Source organism: Coturnix japonica, chromosome 2, assembly GCF_054131305.1.
Source record: "Coturnix japonica strain WE chromosome 2, WE-NBRP24, whole genome shotgun sequence".
Taxonomy (NCBI): domain Eukaryota; kingdom Metazoa; phylum Chordata; class Aves; order Galliformes; family Phasianidae; genus Coturnix; species Coturnix japonica.
The window spans coordinates 50,589,291-50,613,364 of record NC_140664.1 but is presented as its reverse complement, the minus strand read 5'-3'; the positions used below and the strand labels follow the sequence as shown (position 1 = coordinate 50,613,364).

At 35.3% G+C, this 24,074-nt stretch overlaps 1 protein-coding gene across 4 annotated transcripts in view; it reads right to left on the bottom strand.

Annotated features, from left to right (window-relative positions):
- DOK6 (docking protein 6) overlaps positions 1–24,074 on the bottom strand; it is a 245,358-nt gene that overhangs the window by 70,605 nt on the left and 150,679 nt on the right. For 2 of the 4 annotated variants that reach the window (XM_015855138.3, XM_085537558.1), the window contains exon 6: positions 7,718–7,856. In XM_015855138.3, the coding sequence (XP_015710624.2) occupies positions 7,718–7,856 (139 nt within the window). Of the gene's footprint in view, positions 1–1,823; positions 6,262–7,717; positions 7,857–24,074 lie in introns of those variants that run through there. The other 2 variants (XM_085537556.1, XM_085537557.1) reach the window with 2 other exon arrangements.

Below are 24,074 nucleotides of genomic sequence, written 5' to 3'. Positions count from 1 at the left end.
AATAGCCTTAAAAAAATGACAATGAAATAAATTGACTTTTGAGAAAATATTTTTGGTCAAATAAGATTAAAAAAGCAACCCAAAAAACAACTCCAGACTGTCTATTCCTGAATCCATACTTTCTTTTGAAGTGGTGAATGTCAGAAATAGACATGGTTCACAGTTCACAGAATCACAGAATCACAGAATCACCCAGGTTGTAAGGGACCTCAAGGATCATGTAGTTCCAACTCCACTGCCTAGCAGGGCCACCAAACATACACATTTACTAGATCAAGTTGCCCAGGGCCCCATCCAACCTGGCCTTGAACACCTCCAAGGACGGGGCATCCACAACCTCCCTGGGCAGCCTGTTCCAGGGCCTAACCACTCTCCTAGTAAAGAACTTTCCCCTGACATCCAACCTAAATCTTCCCTCCTTCAACTTGGATCCATTTCCCCTAGTCCTGCTATTGTCAGCCCTTTTGAAGAGTTTACTCCCCTCCTGGGTGTAGGTTCCCTTTAGGTATTGAAAGGCTGCAATGAGGATAAGTTTCTAGGATTTACTGAGTATGAGTTCTAGGACTTACTTCATCTATATACACATAGTTAGTGGATGAGAAGCAGGACATGAGCCAGCAGTGTGCACTTGCAGCCCAGAAGGCCTACTCTGTTCTGGGCTGCATTAAAAAAGGGGTGGAGCCCTCAGTACAAAAAAGATATGGAGATTTTGGAAAGGGTCCAGAGGAGGGCCACGAAGATGATCAGGGGGCTGGAGCACCTCCCCTATGAGGACAGGCTGAGGGAGTTGGGTTTGTTCAGCCTGGAGAAGATAAGGTTGCGGGGTGACCTCATTGCAGCCTTTCAGTACCTGAAGGGAACTTACTCCCAGGAGGGGAGTAAACTCTTCGAAAGGGCTGATAATAGCAGGACTAGGGGAAATGGTTTTAAGTTGAAGGAGGGAAGATTTAGGTTGGATGTTAGGGGAAAGTTCTTTACTAGAAGGGTGGTTAGGTCCTGGAACAGGCTGCCCAGTGAGGTTGTGGATGCCCCATCCTTGGAGGTGTTCAAGACCAGGTTGGACGGAGCCCTGGGCAACCTGATCTAGTAAATGTGTATGTTTGGTGGCCCTGCTAGGCAGGGGGGTTGGAACTACATGATCCTTGAGGTCCCTTCCAACCCGGGTAATTCTGTGATTCTGTGATTCTGTGATTCTGTGATTGTCCTCCTCTACTCAGTTCTTGTGAGGCCCCAGAACAGGAAGGATGTGGAGTTCTTATAGCAGGTCCAGAGGGCTACCAAGATGATCAGAGGGCCGGAGCACCTATTCCATGAGGAAAGGTTGAGGGAACTGGGATTGTTAGCTTGGAGAAGACCCTGAGGAGGCCACACTGTGGACTTCCAGTGCTTGAAGGGAGCGTATATACAGGAGGGGCATGGCTGTTAATGAGAATAGTGATAGGACAAGGGGGAATGATCTTAAACTGAGACTGGGGAGGTTTAGGATAGATCTCAGGAGGAAGTTTTTCACACAGAGGGTGGTGACGCACTGGAACAGGTTACCCAAGGAGGTTGTGGATGCCCCATCCCTGGTGGCATTCAAGGCCAGGCTGGATGTGGCTCTTGGCAGCCTGGTCTGGTGGTTGGTGATCCTGGACATAGCATCAGAGTTGAAACTCAGTGATCATTGTGGTCCTTTTCAATCCTGACCATTCTATGATTCTATGATTCTTAGTCTAAAGACTAACAAGTAGTATGACTGTACTTTTAAAAATTCTCACATAAAAATAAGAAAAAAAAAAAAATATTATGTGCTTTGTGAACCAAGAATCCTCTCCTTTAAATTTATTTATTTATTTGTTTATTTACCATTGGATACTTATAAGAAGAGGTTACAAAACTCAACCCAAAATGTACACAGATTCTGTACTAAGGGAAAAAAAAACAACACAAAAACAAAAAAAACAACAAAAAACAAAACAAAACAAAACAAAACAAAAAAGAGGAAGAAGAAGAAAAAAAAAAGACAACATTTCTGCTTTATTGCTATCTTGGCAATATTTCCTGCTGGCCATGGTTCATGAGTGGATTGTCAGGTCCTGCAGCAGAACACTCCCAGTGTTCTATTATTGGTTTTTACTGCAAAGAAGAGCAAGCTAGAAGTCTTTTCTGTCAAAAACACTAAATGGTTGTTTCAACTTTAACTTGCAACTTTCAAAGACCTCTGGAACCAGTAAACAGAGATTCGTAACATATGTGTGAATCAAGTAAACAATTCAAAAACTAAAAGCACTCAGTTTATTGTATACTAGTTAGTTACAAATTTTCTAAATGTTGCATGGAAACATCATAAACTAGTTTCAGGTTGGAAATACCAATCTGTACTGAGTTAAGTATTTTAATAAGTGGCCTGAAGCTATACTTTATTTTCCTTCAAGTATATGAGTTCATGGATGATTATACTTATCCAGAACCTCAATACTTGAGCTCATATCTAATTTGGAAACAGAAGAAGACATCCGAAGCAAAAAGGGACCTTCTATGGGTTAACTCTGAATTTTTCTTCTCTGTTTTCTCTGGGTACTAACATGAGCCAAATGCACTTATGCAGAATCACAAAATAAAACAAAATAAAATAAAATAAATAAAGAGCTTTATCATATTAATTGAACTACAGTGTTCAAATGGAGCACATAAGACATATGTTTTAAATATGTATTTCATAAAATCATCCGTTCTGAAACATCTAAGAGTATGTTCATGAATTTCCAGTTTTTCACAATTGGAAAATAACAGGTGATAAGTATGACATTACATGAAAAAGCCTCTAAGATGCACTGGCAAAGGTAAAATACCTCAAATGTAAATGATCATTTGAAAGCAAAAATTTAGAATCTTCATGTAATTGTTGTTGATGTTTGACTCTGTAAAGTTTTTCAGCTAAAAATATGTAAAGAAATACATAATAGAGAACTGGTTACAGAATAAAGATTAATTAAAAGCTTACTATGAAAGCAATACTGTTATTTTCTCAAGGTCTTTTTTTTTTTTCCTTTTTTTTTTTTTTTCTAATTATCTGACAATTTACCACATTATATTCTTCATTCTACCTACCTTCTCATTAAAGTTACGAATGACAACCTTGTAATTTAGATTTATGTCCAGACCGGTCTTATAAACCCCTCCTCATCCTTTTTCTAAGGATCAGAAAGATTAAATAATTTGCAGCTATATTTCTTAGCAACCTTCTTCTCCAATTTCTCTTTGCCTGATATTTGTTTTCAGTGTTGCATTTGTTATTCCCTTATTAATAACTTTAAAAACATAGAAAGTAAGTTCACTGCTACTATTTTACTGAAGTTACAGAACTCTATGACTATGACTCATTCAATTATATTAAGTTGCATATTAGACACAAGGCTTTAAAATAATGAGTGTGGCAAAGAAACATACAGATGTGTTTTATTAATTTGTTTATCTTCTGGTAAATGTTAAAAGTATCACTGTCTAAAATTACATTTATTTGCAGATGTGATGTATAAAGGAAAACAAGCATCACAGGATGTTTTCTATGATTACAAGTTATGAAAATTGTAACCATTATAATTTCTTTAAGAATTTATATTCCAATGTTTGATACTTGGTTGAAAGCAAATGGTTGATGTCAACTACAGCATTATGTTGTTTATAATATTTGTTATACTTTTTGTTTTACCTTTTATTTTAATATATATATTTTTTAGGTTACACAACAGGTTTCCTTTGGCAGCCTTGGAAAAATGTAATTTACAAGGTTACAAAGATACAGCTCTAATTCCCAAGCATGCATCTGTTGTATATATAGTTATAAGAAAAATGAATATGAGTAATCTACAGTTCTTAACCTTCCATTCTGTACACTTAGCAGAAGTGTTTTCAGTGAAGGTTGTGCGTCAGAAGAATAAAGATTCCATTGAGAAGTAAAATGAGGCCTTAATTTCCTACACTGCCAATTGTAAGCGAATTGTCATCGTGCTGCAGAGGTTAGATAAGTGATACTGTGCACAACAGTGTTCATATGCTGGTGCATGAAAGTTATTTTAAAAAGGGATTCCTTGAAAAGGCCACTAAAACCAGTATCACTTACTGACTGCAAGAGGGAGGATGCTCAGCATTTACAAAGGGTGAATCATTCATTCTCCTTCTCTCCTTAAAGGCACAACTGAGAAGATCTAATGGCTCAGTAGTGCTTTTGTAAAACAGTTCAGCTCAGTAACTCCAAAGAACCCTCTTGCTTTGAGCTAGATTTTTATTTATTTATTTTAAGTTGGTTGGTCAAATTAGCTATCTGAACTGACTCATTCAGTCAGATGAGTACTAATAGAAGGGAAGTGGAGCTAGTAGCCCAACCTGGTGACAGGAGAGGAATCTAGTTGAAACTGATATATGTATCTTCTGTGATCAATATCTGACTGCAACTGGGGTGAGACTTTTATGGAAAAAAATCCAGAACTACAAAACCAAGTATATTTATAATTGGTATATTAAAAAAAAAAACATATATTAAAAATACGGTGGTAGTGGTGAGAAAATACATATGTGAGGGTACAGACTATTCTGACAATAAAACCAAAGTTGCTGATAGTTTTCTTTAGGCAGTACAGCAACACAAAAACTCTTAAGTATAAAGCCAATCACTATTGTTTTAAATTGAATTTTTGCGTTAATAAAGTAGAGAACTACCAACACATTTCAGTATCACTCTGTCCTCTCCTCCAAAAAAGCCACGCAAAAATATCTGCTGTCTTATACTCATCTATTAAAAAAGAGAAGACTAAAGAAAGTAATATACAGATGAAACTTGATCTGAAAAAAGTATTAGCATTGGCCCTAACTTGCTACTGTGCAAAACAAAGTGAACATAAATCATTATCGGCACTATGATTTAGTATTTTAAAATCAATCAAGAGCACCTAAGTCACAACTAGGTCACAGTCCAGCTGGGCTTGATTTAGAATTTGAGTAAAATACAGTCTCTCTTGATTACAGTAAAGCCAATAGTCAACTTGAAAACAACTGATCTCATGTTTCGGGTCCTTCTTCAGTGTTATAATTTGAAAAGGACATGAGTAGAAGAGAAAAAGATATATATGAACAGCTACTTAAACAGTTTGTTTTTATGTTATTGTTTTATTCCTTTTTATTTTCTTCAATCAGTTCTGTTTATTCATTTTGTGAACTAACCTTGACTACACATTTCATAAGTGTTCTGGTGAAGAAAGCACTTTGATTTCTTTTACTAACTGCATTCACTTTTTATAATACTGGATTATAAGATATTACAACTTTTTTTAAAACATAAATGAGGACAAGTCTTTAGAATACTAGTTACTTGAAATGTTTTAAGATTTAGGGCAGAACACATAGACATTCAAAAGTCCTTTCTAATATATAGCTTCCAAATACTGGAAGGAAGAAGCAATAATGAAACTGTTGCTATTTTTCCTTTTTTTGATTTTTTTTTTTTTTTAAAGTTTATTTAAGTCTTTATTTTTTAAAGTTTCTTTCATAGTTTCTTTCATTGTCATTTTTACTAAAAAAAAAGAAGAAAATAATATGATTCTATAATATTATACATGAGCTGTTCATAACTGAAACAGTCAAGAAATAGTAAAACAGCCAACAATAAAAAAGCCCACCTAATAGTACAGTGCTTTAAAGACAAAGGATCAAAGATCAAGATCAAGAAGGACCTGTAGATCCCTGACTATAAAACATACTCTTGTTTGTGCTTAGATTACAGATTTTAAGGGAAACAAACATTTATATGACATACGGTGAAAATGGCACTTTTACTTGATAAAAGGAAAATAACATATACTGAGTCTATTTAATATCTTCAGATTTTGTTTCACATATGAATACAGCTCAAATACTGCAGGTAACACAGAAAACCCATTGGAGGTTCAGCACTGTCCAACAGGAGCAACAGAGCTTCCAAAACCAAAGCAACATTAACTTACTAGTTGATATATAATAACCAACAGATTTTTGAGACATTTTTTTCACAGCCTACAGCTTCTACACAACCTACAGCAAGGCACAAAGCTCTATCGATTTCCCTATGCAGATCACAGTGAAGATTTATCAGGAATGAAGTATATTAGATGCTGCGTGGATGACGGTGAGTCATTTATATTTCTCAGTCTGTTCTCAGAGTTTTATATTCTGTACCATATGGCCACAATCTTCATAAATGAGGTTTCAGAGAAGTCATCTGATGGCAGAATGGAAACAGCTTTGCTAAGAAGCAGAGTTGTTAATCAATAGGTGGAAGATCTGAAAGTGGTGATTCCATGGAAAGAAAATCCCATATAATCCCAGATTCAGGTCTAAGCACTTATTAGGGTAGCAAGAAAATAAGCAGATATATTTATAAAGCTGCTTCTTTCTCATTTTGGACTATTAACCAACCACTTTCTGCCCAGCAGAATGCACTTTATTTTCCCAGCATTTCTAGTATTCAAGACACTTTTCCATTTACTCTGTCATCATCTACCTTGGGCTGTGCTTTCAGCAATTGTTCACATGTCTCTAACATTGTATCTTGACTGTGAATTCTTCTCTTCCTATTTTATTCTATTTTTTTATCCAAAATTTGTGCATCTCAAGTTTTCTTCACACGCTCCTAAATTATCTAGTGTTAATGAAAAAAATAGTCCATCTTTTTTCAAAAACCACAGAAAAAAAGTATTTTTTATAGCTTTCCATCTGACTTAAGACATGCAGATTTTTTTTTATTTTTTCTTTTTTCTTTTTTTAGAAATACAGGTTTTTCATTGTACTGTAAATAAAGAAAAATAGACAGCTCTGGGCAGTTATGAGGACTGGGAGTTGGACCCTGGAGTCTTGAATGGCCCTTTGCTATTTGAACATACGTGATGGGCATGGGAAGGAAGGAAGAGTGAGGGAACAATTATCCCCACATCTCTTTCTAGGAGCAAAGATATGCGGAGAATTGTGGTATTCTCAGAGGAAAGGTGAAAAATACCCCTGCCCTAGGCAGGAACGTTGGAAGTAGATGATCTTTAAGGTCTTTTCTAACTCAAACAATCATATCATTCTATGAAAAGCATGCAGATAAGGTTCGCTGGACTCCCCACATGTTTCCTCTTTGGTTGATGTGAAAGTAGCCTCAAATCACAGTTCAAAGTTAGCCTTCCAGAATGATCAGTGAAGATCATCTTTAAGTTATTCTTTTTTGTCTTAAAAATCTCCAAAATTTTCAGAAAGTACATAAAATTAACCTTTAAAAAACTAAAAATTCTGACTGTAAAACAAACCAAACCAAACCAAACAAACAAACAAAACTTTTTATGACCACACTTTGCTTTGGTACTTAATATAGTTTAAGGGTAACTAACATCTTTCCTGTATTATGAAAAAAGGACTGTGCCTGCTGTCATCTTGGTGTGTTCACACTGGACATTTTTTCAGCAAAAGGTCTGAACTCTGAGTTACCTTTCAAGAAGGTAACCATGGACCTAGTAGACTCTACCCTTCCAGAAAGACACTAGAGAAAGATCACTGCATTGAATATGCTGAAAATCCATGCCCATAAAATACATGAAGAATGTTTTCTCTTAGCCATGCAGCTATTATCTTTATTATGGCTGAATACATGGACTGCCATTACTAATGACTTCTTTTGTTCATTACCAATTTTATAAGTTTAAATATTTCGGTGAAAGGATCTTACCCGTGCCTTCTGCTCCATCTCCATCATTAATCTTTCATGTTGCTCTGCTATTGCCAGCGTTGCAGAATGAACTTTTTGATATATCATTTCTCCTTCTCGTGTCTGAAAGGTGAACAGCCCTTCTCCTGTGTCACACATCCTGTAATAAGAACAGAAGGAAAAGATGAGTACTGTTTAATTTCTATCTATTATAAGAAGTGCACACCTTGTGATAGAAAATGCCAACTTTTATAGTTAATCTCTGGGATTCTAAATATCTGCAGTTATTTTTACCACTGAAGAGAGACATATAACAAGATACATATGCAGAACTCTATGAACATAACCTCTAAATTCAGTTTTAATCATTCTCTGAACAGTATAAAAGAAGTTTTATCACAGAATAAAACTTCAGGTAATACAGTCAGATGTTTATGGCATTGTTTCAAATGTCTGCAGGGTAAGTAGGACCTGAATTTTATTCTTTTAACCAATTGATGCAAGAAGCACAAACCTCATCATGACATTGAAAAGCTGACTTTTTAACATAACACTGTTCTTTTGGATGATCTCTACGATGAAGCTGCATGGAAAGCCAGCATTACAAGGGTTAAAATACGGTTGCCTGAGTATGTTTTTGTGAGGCGGCATTTAAAGCTAAGATAATAACAAGAGACATTTGGTCTATTTGACAATAGGAACAGTAATTCTGTTGCATAAGAAGATTAAATAACAAAATAAATAATTAAATCAATCAACTGTCTTCTTTTGAGAGAGCAACTGCTGTTATCCTTATCTGTGTTATCCTTGTGGTGTTGTTAAGAGGAACAGAAATGTTATATATGGTAAATGCAGTAACAGGAGTTTGGGAAACAGAAAAAGTGAATAGACATCAATGATTATTGAGTTACTTTGCAGACTTGTGCTGTGTTAAACAGTGGTGCAATTTGACATACTTATATTAGCAGTTCCATTACATTATCTGTGGCTGATTTTTGCACCTTTTATCTAATTCTTGTAATTTTAGAAATGGAACAAAATAAAACTCTTTCTGTAAAGATTTCCGAATTACTTCTGACAGAAAATTGTTCATTTGAGTCACTGATGCATAGCATCCTTCAACAGTAGAAATGTTTCCATTTGCCCTAAAAAAACAGGTTTTTAAATTTCTTTTTGTTTGCTTAATTATTTTTCATGATATCTAACTTTTCTAATATCCCAGCAACTTCAGTATGTCCCAAGAAATCTCAGAGCATAGAGAACTAGCAAGCATTTTACAAAAATGTGTACTGATAAGCTGAATATTAAAATACTGTAAGTAGCAATATCGTTAAAGTTTGCACCCCAGAATCTAGATCATTCTTCAGAGATTAGATTTTCAAAATACTGTCCAATCAAACTAGCATATATATATATAATATTATTTTTATATATACACATATATATTACATATACATATTACACATATATACATATATATATTATTTGAATTAAATAATCATTAAATACTTCTACTGCTATTTTACATGTAGAAACACAATTAGAAAACAGCTTTCTGAAACAGAATTCTTTTTGTCAGTTCTCTCTTTAAAAGATGAAAACAAAGCTATTTTTATTTTAAAACACATCTCTTTAATTCTTAAAATTTCTAAACAATTCAGATCTGAGAAGTTCATTCTGATTTCAGAACTGACCAGTCAAAATAAAACCTTATTAACATCTTATTAACATAATTCATCTTTGCCTGTACACTGGAGGAGGCATGCTTTTGTGACTGCTATAAAGATTGCGTGGCTGTGAGAGAGTGTGCTGGGCATAACATAAAGTATTGGGCACAGAAACAGATAAAATAGAAGTGCTTCTGGAAAATACCTGGTGAACATACTTAGTAATGATCAATTGAGATGCTAAAAAGAAAGCCATAGCCTTAGGAATAGGTGATTCATGATATGACAAACATCCAAAGCTCTGAAATAGTAACAGTCTCCTGCCATCCAGAGAGGTAAGGAAAATACAATTCTGTTTGCAGAGAGGAATTATTTGACCAGCATTGCTGTGATTGGCTAATTAATAGACAAAAGGAAAACAAAACAAAACAAATCCAGTGTAGATTGAGATCCCTGTTACAACCAGTTAAGATACTTTGTATCCTTACACACAATTCTCTAAAATGCTTATGGTAGAAATAAAATGTCTCAAGAGTTTTGAGACATTATGGCAACAGTCTTTTAGATCCCTCAGGGCATCATATAGCTGGGTACTCTGCTTTTGTGTAAAGAGATCTTAATAAAACTCAAACAGCATGAAATGGAAAGTCTGGAAAAAAAAAAAATAAATGACAGGGTTTCAGAAACTGAAGCAGAATACAGACTCTCTATTGGTTTCAGAGGATGAAAAATCCTACAGGGATAAAAACAAGGAGGTAAGGCAATGGAGCATGATTAAGATTCAGGAATTAAGCTGTTTATTTTGGCCAAGCAAAACATAATCGTTCCCAGTGTCAATTTGACCACAGCTTTTATGGTCAGTGTGCTACTGAGGCAAAAGCAGCTGCCCAGGACTGCACCACGGGGCCTGGCAGCTGGAGAAGGTTATCTCAGCAGATGTGTCATGTCAGTGGCAGAAAATTCCGGACAGCAGCCTCCCAACCTCTTGATTTTAGGTTTTCCTACTAACAGCATACAGCATATAAGCAGAGGCTCCAGACTGGAGGTGGAGGAAATTATGCTAAAGTGATGATAAAACCTAACTTGCTTTTACATTTAACATGACTGAAAGGCACCAGAAGTGAAGCTACATCAGTACCTGGTAAGCCTGAGCTCTATTAAAGGAAAAACAGAAGAAACAGAATAAAACTATTTATTTATCTGAACTTGTTATTTGCAATCAGCTGCCCAAAGAGGTGAATCCCTATGCTACAGTGAAGTTTTCCCTTTCTGCTCCTCAGTTATTTACTGTGATTAGACCCCAGTTAGGACACCAGGAAAGGTATGCTTCATGTTTTGTTTCAGTCCTTCGAAGAATGTCTGAAACACATGAGACACAAACACAAAGTGCTTTAGAAGAACTTCTGGAATTAGAAAAAGAATGATGAACATGAGAACAGGGAAAGGAGATCATGATGAAAATAGAAGGCAGCTTTATTTTCATGGTCAAGCAGACAAGAGAAAACCAGATGAGCTGAAATATACTTCTGCACTTGTTCTATTTACAGCAAAACACAGTCAGTAGAGCAAAACCATTATTTTATCCACAGACTCTTATAGAAGTCACAGAGCTGCACATTTCAAATGACAGTTGCAGGTTTTACCTTGCTAATGTGTTAAGGTAAACCTGAACAAACTGTGGGTAAATTAATTTATATTTGTTCAAACTGCATATGGTTATTCTTGTCCCTACACTTTCTGGTTAGTGAGAACAATATTTTAAATTCAATCAAATTACTGTTGCTTGCAAACTGCCCTCAAAAACTTCAAGAATCTCTGTTTCCTACAAACCTTTTGAAATGAAGAATGACCCTTCCTGAAACAGAGACAAAAACTTGTCATAATTACTTCTTTTTATATTTCCCCAAAAATGTTTTCCTCATTTTTTTAGTCCCTTATACATAAAAGCTCTTTGTAATAATTTTATTTCAGTTTAGTAACATATTTATAACTTTGATATTTTCCAAGATATCTTGGAAAATTTCTTATAAGATAACTTATAAGAAATGACAGAATGAAGGTGTGGACCTCTTATTTTTCTGCTAATGCCATGGGCTTGCCCTGCAGTTGTACAAGCATTGTATGACCTTCACTGTCAGAAAAAATCACCAATTTTGTATACCTTAATTTTTTATGAAGCTTATCAGCCTGTAGATGCTTGAAAAATGCCGATGTTGGCTTCTCTATTTCTGTGTATCCCATCTTTAAAACAAGGATATCATTAAACAACTCTTTAGGATATTTAAGGATTCAACAAATTAAAATGTATGAAGCGCTTTGAACAAAAAAGAAAAAAACGTACGTTCTCCTGTTTTATTACAGAATGATATAAATGGATAGATAATGAAACAAGCAGGTAAACAATGTCTGAAGATTAACTTAACATTTTTAGTTCTTAAAATACTGCTTCAGCTTTTCATAGCTGTCATTGATAGCAGATCTGGCTCAAGATGCAGGAATGGGAATAAAGTAACTGCTAAGGTTGGGGTTTAGGACAAATTGGATTCAGAGATTCACTATAAAAGTTCTTGTTTTTTACCCAATGAAAGGACTTACATTCAACCAAAAGAAAATTTCCCCCTGTTTTTGCTAGATTTTCTTAACATTTCTGAAATCCACACAATGGTTTCCCATTGCCTCTACTCGCTACAGTAATTCTGTTTTTTAGAACAAAATTAATGTAGTAAAATCAACACAGTAAACCCACAGAATGCTCTCAAAAAGGGAGGATTTGTTGAATGGACCACCATTTACTTACATATGGTATTGTTTCTCAAACTGAAGTTCATATTCTCATGTTATGGTTGAAATATTTAAGTTTAATAAACAGTATAATATTCCTGAGATGCTCAGGAACAAAGTTTTCTGGGTCTTTTCCTTAAAACAGAGAATAAATAACACTATCTATAAAGGTTTTAGTTACAATTTACCTAAATCTATTTTCTAGTGTTTTTGAGTGACTTCTTTTTATCCTCAAATAGCATTGTAGAAATCAGGGCTGATATGCAAATTCATTACTCAGCAGTATGTAAAACTGCAGAAAAAATAACTAAAAAAAGGTAAATATCCTCAAATAGATACTGTACAGATGTAATAAATAACTTTTATTATTATTAACTAATTGCATTGATAATTATAGCTCTTAATAACTAATATATCATAAATAACTAGTACCCATTTTTGGCATTTATAGTTTTTTATGTAAAAATACTTCAATTTTTGAATGAGAATAGACTGTGATTAGGTACTGCTCAGGAATCAGAGCAGTAAAAGCCAGCAACATCAAACAGGGTCTAATTAGTGTTGCATAGCCCATTCTCAGTGTGTGAAAGACAATTTCCTTTAAAAAGCAAAGCTATTCAGTGCGACTGTTCAAGACACAGATAAGAAGTTAGCATACTTCCTGTATGCAAAGAATGTGTCAGTTGCCATGCGTGGAACCAGACATGCTACTGTCAAAGGAATAGAAATAAATTAAGAACGGCCTTTCCTTAAAGCCTTGAAGCTATGGGTTTTGTTCTGGAAAGAGCCAAACAGGACGCAGTATTTAACTGAACTGAGGCACTTATTTCTTGTGTTGCTACAGCTTTGATTTTTTAAGGAGTGGTATAAACTAGCAATTTTGTCTTCAATTTAACCAGATTATCAGAGAAGATACACAAACACTGTCTCCCTTGTGGGTATCTCACTTTTATTCTCCCCTTGTTTGTTGTTATCTCAACTAGAGCTAAGCCATTTTGACAGAAATTCTGTTTGTTCTTTGTGTGCAAGGACGTTATACACAGCACATACCAAACAAAGACTTGCAAACCAGTATAGCTCAGGGGAAATGAATACAAAGCTCCCTCAAGGTTCTAAAAGCTTTGTAAATTCCAGCTTTCAACACATGCTAGCTTACTTTCTCCCAAAGTTGCTCCTTCATGAGAAAATAATAATTAAAAAACAAAACAAAACAAAACAAACAAAAAAAAAAAAACGAACAAAGAAAGCAAATGAGCTCTTTCTGACAGGGGCACATTTAGACAAAAAGCTCTATTAATAAGTAGAAATAGTTATCACAACAATGGTAAAATAAATTATGTAGATTTTTATAAAACTGTGATGTGAACTTAAATGTTGAAGGGATAGAAAACCAGAAGAAGAAGCAAGAAAATTTTACGAAGAATTCAACTTACAATAATGCGGGCAAAAAAGTGACACATTTGGTGAGTAAGTCAGTAAGAAAAATGATAACTACATAAATAGATTATGTGTGGGATCCAGGAAAGGTCTATAAGTGAAGCAGAGAGAAGGCAATTAATAGGAAATATACAGAAAGTGCAACTTATTCAGAGACAGACATGGTTAGGAATCCCTAAAGGTGGGATAAGATCAGTGAAAGTAGGGAAACATTATGTGAAATATCTGTGAAAAGCAAATGAAGACCACCAACACAAAGCACAGCAGTGATAAAAAGGGCAAAAAACAACAAGCAGAATCTCAAAATCTGCTGAGCCTGGCCTGTTGATCACATCCTATATGAATAATGAGTTAGACTGCCTTGCATTGCTGTCAGCATTTCAGAGTTTCATCAGAGTGTCGAACAGGAATATCCTGGCAATTTTATTACCTGAGAAGCAAATAATGAAAATTATTTGATATATGAGGGCATCTGCCTCATATATCTAGACATCCTTTAAGATGATATTTACAGGAAAGAATATGAAACAAGAAAAAAGTAATTACGCATGATAATAATTGCTGGCTACAGACATTTGTTCCACTGTAGCATTTATCGTCATGTTGTACTTCAGCCAAGACGGGTAACTTTCCACTGTTCCTGCACATGCTTATAAGGTAGGACAATTTAAAATCTTAAACTAGCACTCTTTCGTGTGGAATCTCCCTGAATCTAGCATTGGTTAATACACAGAATGTGGAATATTACCACACCATTTAGTTTAGTAACTTGATTACAAAGCTTAGTCCTGAAGATTTGTTCAAGGTCAGATCTTGTATTTCTTGAGTCATTGTCATGGTTTTGTAATTTTGTAATTTTGCTATCAGTATTCCACATCATAACATCATGTAAAGTATGGATACTTCTATTGAATGTGCAGTCCACAGAAGAAGACTACATATCCCAGAGAACAACAGGGTTAATGATAAGTCACGGGACCAGGACTCTATATAATCTCGTTTCCAGGCTGGAGTGCCCTCCTTCTTCTCTCGAACTTCTCGGAGAGTGGGAAGCGTTCCAGCCGTGTCGCCTAGAGTTCACAGTAGGCCTCTCGGTTTTCGGGGACTCTCTCTCTCTGTTTCATTCGATTTGTTAGCCTCAATTATATTATATTGTGTTATCTTGTATTTCGGTATCATATTTAGTAAAATAAGTTTTTCCTCCTTAGATTGTCGCTGTTTTATCCCACTCCTTTTTTTCCCCTCCTTTCCGGGCCCCGGGGGGGGGGGCCCACGGGGTGGCTTCCCCTGTCACGGGCATAGGTAAATCTAAGTAACCCGTGACAGTCATCCTCAGCAATTTCAACTAAAAGAACTAAAAGCACCTGAACAGCTTTCCTATTAAGTCCTTTTACAGAAACATTTTGCAATTCTGAGAAGACAGAGTGAAAGGGAGTGATGATTTTCTCTAAGACAGCTGGCATTCCATCATTCAGAGGAACCCAGCCATCCTCGAATATTTCCTACAGGATCACAATACTTTCCAAGTGATGGCTTTTAAAGAGATTACCTGCAGTCAAGGTAACAAAATATGTACATGCTAAAATAACTTCTTCCCTAATCCAAATAATCACTTAAGGGGCATAACACAATACAGACTTTTTTTTTCCTCGTGAAAACATATTTTTATTTGTTCTGCCAGAGGAGAGAGATTTCAGTACAGTACTAGAGGTAATTATGTCTCTAGGGACACTTTTTCTTCTCATTGCCCGCTCTGTCTCTACAATTGGTGTCTCCATGCTGCCCTCCATGATAGTACATTTAGACAAGTGGGGCATATATCACACTGTTAAAGCTTCAGGGAAACTATCCCATTCCTCCATTTCAGACCCTGACCACTTACTGCTTAATGAAGGTAAAAAGAGGAGGTTGCATTTTTCTCTGGACTATATAGGCAATTGTTCAATAGCACTGTAATTCTCTAATTCATTCCCATCAAGTTATTCCTATCCATGACAAGACACAGTGTCAAGAATTTTCATTTTCTTTCCAAAGTATGGATTTGATAAAAAGCAGGATTCTGTTTTGGACTTGTTTCAGAACATCTTTATTTGGGTAGCTAAGAAACTTCCCCATCTATTCTCATTAAAATGTTTTCATATATTTTAATTAGCTTGGTATATCAGAATAAATGTGAACTAATGCTGAAGAGTTAAAAATAGCAATTCATTTCCAATGCTAGTTACAGTATAAAAAACAGAAAGGCAGACTTTCTGTTGAAGTCATGCAAGAGAGGCAGAATGTGGAAACTGACATAAAATTATAAAATATATACATACATGATAGATGCAACATGCAGAAGCTGTTTCCTCAACCATAGATATTAAGACTTAGTCAGTAAGAGATATTCTAGAGACTAATATGCTGAATCACAAATATGAACTTTAACATAACTACAGTTTATATTTTTTTCCCTTTCTAGGCATGTTTCACAAAACATGTTGCAGACAATTTGAAGGGAAAGATGGAACTAAATTGTTTATGTTTTATCAGCTGCAACCTTGTGTCAGTGCTTGATTCACACTGCACTGTTTAATAAATCAGTCTAGACAATTAATAAATATGTATATGCAGAAAACTCATGGAGTTTACTGGCCCATTAATACTTCCTTTTCTAAAAATTATTATTATTTTTAAATAGTATATATAACTCAAAAGGAAAGGGAGGATAACAAAATCAAATGTTGACAAGTTCCTAAATACACAAGATATTTGCATTTTAACCATTTAAGTAAGAGAGCAGACATGAAAATAATGTTAGATAATTAGTTATGTTATTTTGTAAAGCTCAGGCTTCAGCTATTATTCTCCCTGTCACTTATGAATGAAAGGAATATAGTTCCCAAGTCCTGGAACCTGGAATCATATTCAAATACAGTTATTTGTTACAGGATATATGCAATCCTATTATTCCCCAGTGGTCATCTTGTAATGGTATTATTCAGTTCTCTTCACTGCCTTTAGCAGCACAACATGAGTGAAACAGCATTTATCTACAATAATAACACTGATTTTGCCAAATACAGAATTCATAGAGAGAAAACCCAAATAAAGTCATTACTGTTTAAAACAAATAAGAAAATAATAGTACTAGAACCCTGTGGCAGTGCACCAGTACTTGCTACAATAGAGGCAATAAAATTTAGTGGCCCAGGATCTTTATTTTCTTCTTTTTCCCTTCTAAATCCCTAAAGCCAAATCTTTATGTTTGGGACTGTTTCCTGCCAGAGTCTTTATGATGGAAACCTTTTTAGGTGTGACTTGCTAGTTTCCAAACTGTTTCTATGGCACAGAATGTGCCAGTGTGTGGTAAGTCCAAACTCATTCAATTGTTTCACAGGAGTTTTGTAAGACGAATGCATCTACCAATTTACAGGTTGCACCAGAGGAATTTCAGGTTGGAAAAATGTAATGAAGAAAAATTTCTTCTCATAACAAGTGGTTGTGCCTTGGAACAGGCTGCCCAGGGAGATGGTGGAGTCTCTGTTTTTGTAGGTGTTCAAGCAAAGGGTAGATGTGGCACTGAGGGACACTGGTTAGTGGGCACAGCAGGGACAGGTTGGCTAGATTGACAGTGGTATTTTCCAATTTTAATGATTCTGTGATTCTGTGACACAGGGAACACACTCAGCATACTATGCTGTTTATTCTTTAAGAGAAAACACTGCAGAACATTTCAAGTGGGTGCCCCTTTGGCCCTTTATAACACACTATACTTAATGGATTTGGCCACTTAAAGCATTGATAAGTGCTAAAATTTTCAATATACTAGGATTTTACTGTGACAGGGCCTTAAGCACTGTTATTTTCTTTCAATGTCACTCTGTTTGCAAGATATGAGAGCTATGGCTTTGACCACTTTGGCCACAGAGGAATTTTCAGAAAGTCATATGCAAATATGGGCATGAAGAGTTACCTAGAGACACTCACCATGCTATGTACATCCACTAATGAGTAATTAACATATGCTAATGATATCCAAGGACTCAACAATCACAAAACTGGCAGGTTGTCACGTCCACTTTGGGAATAGCCTGCCACAGCAGCAATCCCTGGGACAGATGATAGCACCAGGGATGAGACATGGGACAGGGATTTGCTAAAAAAATAGTACAGCTAGAAATCCTAGCTAAGATCACATTCCTGGCCTTAACATTAGCTAGACATGAACACAGAAACAAGCAGTGAAATAAGTTCCTTGCAGTAAGCCGTATACTCAGTAGTAACATCAAAAAGTAATTGTGTGAAAACCATGGCCCCCACCACAAGTATAAAAGCATTCAGTGAACTTCTACCAATCTCCTATATGTGGTATTCCCTCTCACTTTCTTTAACTTTCTTTCTTTTACATAAACCAGGAGGAAGTGAAGTAGGCAGCTTTTATATCTTCTCACAGATGCAAACAGTAGCAATTATGTTTTGGATCAAATCTTCCATTTGCCTGGCAACTCTGAGACCAGCCTTGACTATGTATATGGTAATATCCTTCTGCTGTTGTTTCCAGCTGTGGGAAAATACTCTGCTAGGATCTGTCTTAAGCCTGCTTCCTAAAACCAATTGCAGTGAGTCTTCAGGTAAGTAGCAGCTTGATAAGAACTTGAGAATGCTCAAAATATTTAGTAAAATTTTCTTACATTAAAAAAGAAACTCCTTTCAATTACTCAAGTAAATGGGGAGGAAAAAGTACTACTGAGCAAAAGAAGTGCAAAACACAACAAACAAACAAACAAAACCAAAACAAAGCAGAGTGGCCTGCAAAATGAAAACATCACAGGGAACCACAAAGATCAAAAGATGCAGAAAAAAAGAGAGGAACTCATACAAAAAAATTAAAAAGTACTAGAAAGCAGGAGTTATAGTTTGCAATTACATACTTAGAGATACTGCACATGTTTTTAAAGAATTACCTTATTTCCAAAACTCCTTTGTGTGGAATGGCTCTCCATTTTTTGATGTTTCGTTAAACAAATATTTCAACCTCTGACGAATAGCAAACAGTTTCATTAATTCATCTTAGCTGAATATACACTATGTTTCCTATGTGAAACTAGTGATACTGTATTAGATAATATATTCTGTGCTAGTTTTAGTGATTATTTTGCTTAAAATAAAATGGTGTAATGTTGTACAAAGAGTATGAATGACAAGAACTGGCCTTTTTTAGCATGTGCCATCTTGTATTCTCTGGAAATATTTTTTCATATTGGCCTTCTGTATTGCATGAGATGCTACTAATTGACAAGAGATGCTCTTTGACAAGACCATCAGCAGAAGGAAAACACAAAGAATTCAAAACAAATTTGGAACAGTAGAATCTAAAAGCGTGAAATCCATCTTCTTTAATGTATAAGCTTTTAAAGTTCAGTGTACTTGTTGTCTTCCCAGCAAACGTGGGGCACTGTTAGGAAGCAATTGAAAAGAGCAATCTGTCTTTGCTCAAAAAAAAAAAAAAAAAACAAAAAACAACCCGAAAACAAAATCCCACCAAATAACCACTAACAAGATACTTTCACATTGAGCTTACTTGTCAAGGTTCAATATTTCATTATTTAGGCTCCTATTGTTCTACACTGATTTAGCAATATTTTTATAAGGAATTTATAGCATCAACAGAACTGCTCTGTATGCTGTACTGCATCAATTACTTCTGTTCATGATTTGGTATGCCAGGTTTAAAAAAATCCATGAACAATAGACACAAGGCCTACTGGCTTCATTAAACATTTATACATATATAGCTATCCAAAAAGGTAACACCATGGGTGGCAGAATACAAAGAGTACAAGACCCTTATATGAAAAATCAAGTATAATGGGCACTCCTGCTTTCATATGTGACCAGTTCTTCCTAAGAAATTTATGTATAATAGATTGAACAAGTTTGGGGTCATGTAAAGTATGCCATAAAATCCATATTGAGTATCCCAGACAACATCCAAGTTTTTTGAAGTATTTCCCCATTTTCTCACACTGGAACATTCATATTATAGACATCCTTTATATCACAGAGTATTATTCTCAGAAAAATGCTAATATACATTTCTATTTCTGTGTATTACTATTTTTGCTCTAATTTCTCTGATGGCCCTTTTTACCAGCTATTTGACACTACTTTCACATGCACTGAACACTTTTTTTCTTGGCTGCCCTCCATTTCATCTGCACTTCTAAGGCTGAGAGCTAATCATGCTCATTTTCCTTTCTTCTTATTTTCTCTTGGAAAGAGAAATCAGTGCAACATGGCTTAAGCAAGCCTAACATAAAAGACAAACTACCTGTGAAATAAATAATTTGAGATGGTCAGCAGCTGCCAATGACAAGCACTTACCCCAGCCAAAATCTTTTTGCTACTTTGTCTCAGATCTTCCACGGTTTTTGAATAGATGTAATTCCTAAAACTCTAAACATATTCCAAAAGCTGTTATAGTGCTTCATAATAAAAAAATAAAAAAATAAAATCTACCCTTACTCAAAAAATCCCTCCCTGTTTCTTTCTTACCAGCTCAGTATGTCACGAGCACATTCTCATCCTCTAATTCCATACAGTTAGCTCATTCTGTTCTCCCACACAAAACCTTCCTTCTGATTTTCATCAATCTCTGGAATTTCTACTAGTTTTAGCAAGCTGGTCCACTTGCTGTCCAATTTGTGTACTAAACACCTTTGGTACACTCATGCCATGGTTCACTGCTGGTTTGGATCACTGCTCTCGCCCTTTATTCTCTGTTTTTTTTATTTTCTGGTGGCAGTGTCAGTTCTCTGAGATAAGTAAGTCACCAGAAAGATAGATCATCTGACCTGTTTTCATTAAATAAAGGTTAGGCACTCTCAATCATCACCTGAAAGAACATCAGGACTTTCTACTGAATCATCATCTAAACTGCCCTTCAGTTCCTTCTCTGACAGTGAATGATAGTTAAGGTCAGAGGATTTCGGTTTCTTTTTACTTATTTATTTATTTATTTTGGATTTTAAATGCTGCATATTATCAAAGGCAGTTTTATTTACTTTATAAGTCAACTTCCATGATTTTTCAGGTACAATAGCACACAATCAAGGTATAATATAACATAATATAATATAATATAATATAATATAATATAATATAATATAATATAATATAATATAATATAATATAATATAATATAATAGTAAAGGTCTCTTTTGCTATTCCCAAGACATTATTGTTTTCAAAAGTGCATCAGGTATCAGTTAAAGTATACTGATGGAGGAAGATTTTCCATGTTGGACAGAAAATTAATATACATAAAAGCATATATCTATCTTTAAAATGTAATAATATGCCTTGTTGCACTGATTCAAGCAAGCCATTCGAGAGCAATGTTATATTTGACTTTTCAGACACTGACAGGATAATCAAGCAGATGAAGCAGTTCGGTGAGTTATAGCACTGCACTGAATTTTCTTCCAAAAAGTCAGAAAGATCAAACGATGTCTGGAAATGCTGAGATTGAGGGATTCCATTACATTCTGCCTTTCCTTTCCCCTCTCTAATAAGACAGAAGCTTTTTAAAGAACGTGTGACAAGTGACTACTCATAGTGGAAATAAATCACACACCATCATGCTATTACTCAGAGCACAGAATTATTAATAGCGCAATAATAGCAATAACTTACAGTGATAGTGAAGAAGTACTATTAGGAGGGACACAGTAGCTAATAGCATTTCTACTAACAGGGGCTAAGGGACAAACTTTCCTTTGGTACCTTATTTATAAGAGGAAGATTAAAGGAGCCCTTGGGACCAGTCAAGCCCACCTCAAGAATAGCCTTGCTTTTCTAGAATGCTACTGAGCAGACATTGTGTGTTAAGTGCTCTCCATCTCCCATATGTGACAGTATTTTGAGTGTTCTTTAGTTAATTTAAATTAGAAGGAGAGGGCACTTAGATGCAGTGAAAGATGGGAGGGGGGCAGAATGTATGATAATTCTGGGAGAGCTGTGACATGGTTTTCAATTATCAGCTCCTTTTTCTCCTTAGCATACTTCCTTGTGAAAACATTAACTGAATTTAGCACATGCACTTGTACTCCACCAGAGCGTACCAGAACTATCTTAAAAATAAATTACCCACAAAACTTCAATTTGATAATTCATCCAGGCCTTCCTATTTACATATGTACAGCCATTTGTCAGAGTATTTACAATGGGGAAGAATGCACGTTACATTATTTTATAAGATGCATAAGTCTCTAAAAATATTTATTCTTCTATTTGAATTTGTCTTGGTAGAAAATGCTCACAAAATGTAACTTGGATTTTATTAAGAGTTCAGCTGCTGAGAAGTGATGAAAAGCTTGTATCAGTTTTTGAGCACATTTTAAAGGCTTTAACCAATCCTAAGTGTTCTCTGCTTTGTATGAACATATAATTTTTAAAAATTCTGAACAAAAAGCCCCACAAAAACAAACAATAAATTAAAGCTGATTCCTCATCAATTTACTTTTTATGTTACCATCTTGTGGGTTGTTTTTTTGTTTTTGTTTTTGTTTTTGTTTTTTTACCTGCAGCCTCTAACAGTGGAGAAGACTTTGTTTTCCTAGTTGATTATTACTGACATAATTAATGGAATTAATCATTAATTAATGAAATTAATGGAAATGCAGAAACAATGAAACTGATCATTATTTTGATGAGCATCGATTGATGTTTTAAATGAGACGAAATAAAGCAGTAGAAAATAACTAGTTAGTCGCCTCCTCAAATACATATTACAAGACAGTTCTTAAGTGCAGAGATCACACACACATGTGCAAATGTACATATGCAATATGAATGCATATAAAGCTCTGTTGATAGCAGCATTCAACTCAGTGAAAAAACAGATATCAATGACTGATGAAATGAGTAAACACGGAAATTTCTGCTGTCACAAGCTTTCTGCATCCAGAACAAAGAGGCACTGTTGCACTTCCGTGAAAAACAGCTAGAGCTAAAGCCACTCCAATAATTTCTTTTCAAAGCAAAGAAGCCAGTGGGCACCCTGCAGAAATGCTACAACATAGTAAAGGTAAACAGTAAGATGCCAATACGTGTTTCATCAGTTAACATATTATTTGTGAGAACAACTAATTAACATCACCAGAAATTACTGGGAGAACCGGGCACACTAGCAAACCTTCCCAGACCACCTTCTAAAACTGATTTCTCAGCTCATGTGTAGAAGTCCTGCTATGCAAATCTTGATTCTTGCATCATTAAAAACCAAGACTGAGGATGAAATAAAAAATTCTAGTGCAGTTTTCCATTTGACACACAAAATACAATCATTCAGACATCCAAATGACCCTTAAAATAAATCTACGTGCCAGCTGAAGCCTAGGAACTGCAGTTCCTGACAACAGATGAAGCCTACAACTGTTTAAAAACATACCCCTCTATGGTTTTGCAGTGCTCTGTGTGTGCAAGCAAGCAGGTTTCTACATATTCATGAACAAGGCTCTTCTGTTGTGCAAATCTTGCTCTTTGCATATTGATTACTTCCTTCTATGTTTGTACAGCACACAGCACAGAGAGGACATTTCAAATCTCCTCAGTCATGGTTCTACATTCACAGTCTTTGGAGAAAAGGGTTTACTTGTGCTTAGTATTTGTTCTAGCTAGATGGTCTCTGTTCAATTGTGGCATTCCAAGTTTCCCTGTGTTAAGTACTGAACACTCTCCTGCTGTCTATATAGATAATTAGGTGTCTTGTTTCAGCATTTTTAATCAGCTCATGCAAATTGAAGAGAAATGCAACACTGTTTAAGAGCTGAAACAGAATTCTGTTTCTTACTGTAAATGGCATTTGTATGAAAATAAAGTGTTAAGAAATGTGTTAGCATTTTGTAGAGATGTGTGATTGAGTTTTGCTGTTTTTGTTTTTTTTAAACTGGTGACACTCTTAAAAATATTATTTTATGTTTCAAATTTGTGATGTATCAGTCCTACCATATTTTGAGGTAGAAGATTAAAGGTTCTTACAATTTCTGCAAAGAAAAAGACATGGTGCTGGGGCATCTATAGTTGTTCAGAACTGCCATATGAGATTAATTTTAGCCCACTGTGGAATTCAAAGGTTAAAATGTGGAGCAGAAATAATAATTGAGTCCTAATATAACTAAGAATGTATGAATTATTGTGTCTGTTTCTTTCTGCTCATACATTGCACAGCAATAACCTCATTAGTCATATTCAGCATCAGAAATATTAATGCAAGAATGCATGCCTGCAGCCAAGCAATATGTGTGAAAAAATGACAACTGGAAAATCGTAAATACATAGGTTGCTTCAAAAGTAATGCTTCCTATTTATTTCCATGGACACTACAACAGATAGAAAGAGCACAAAAACATTATTTGATAGAGCAAATACTCAGCTGTGAAACACTATTTTTCAACACAGTCAACACCATAAGCATGAACAAGAGCCTGCATGCCGCACTTGTAGAAATC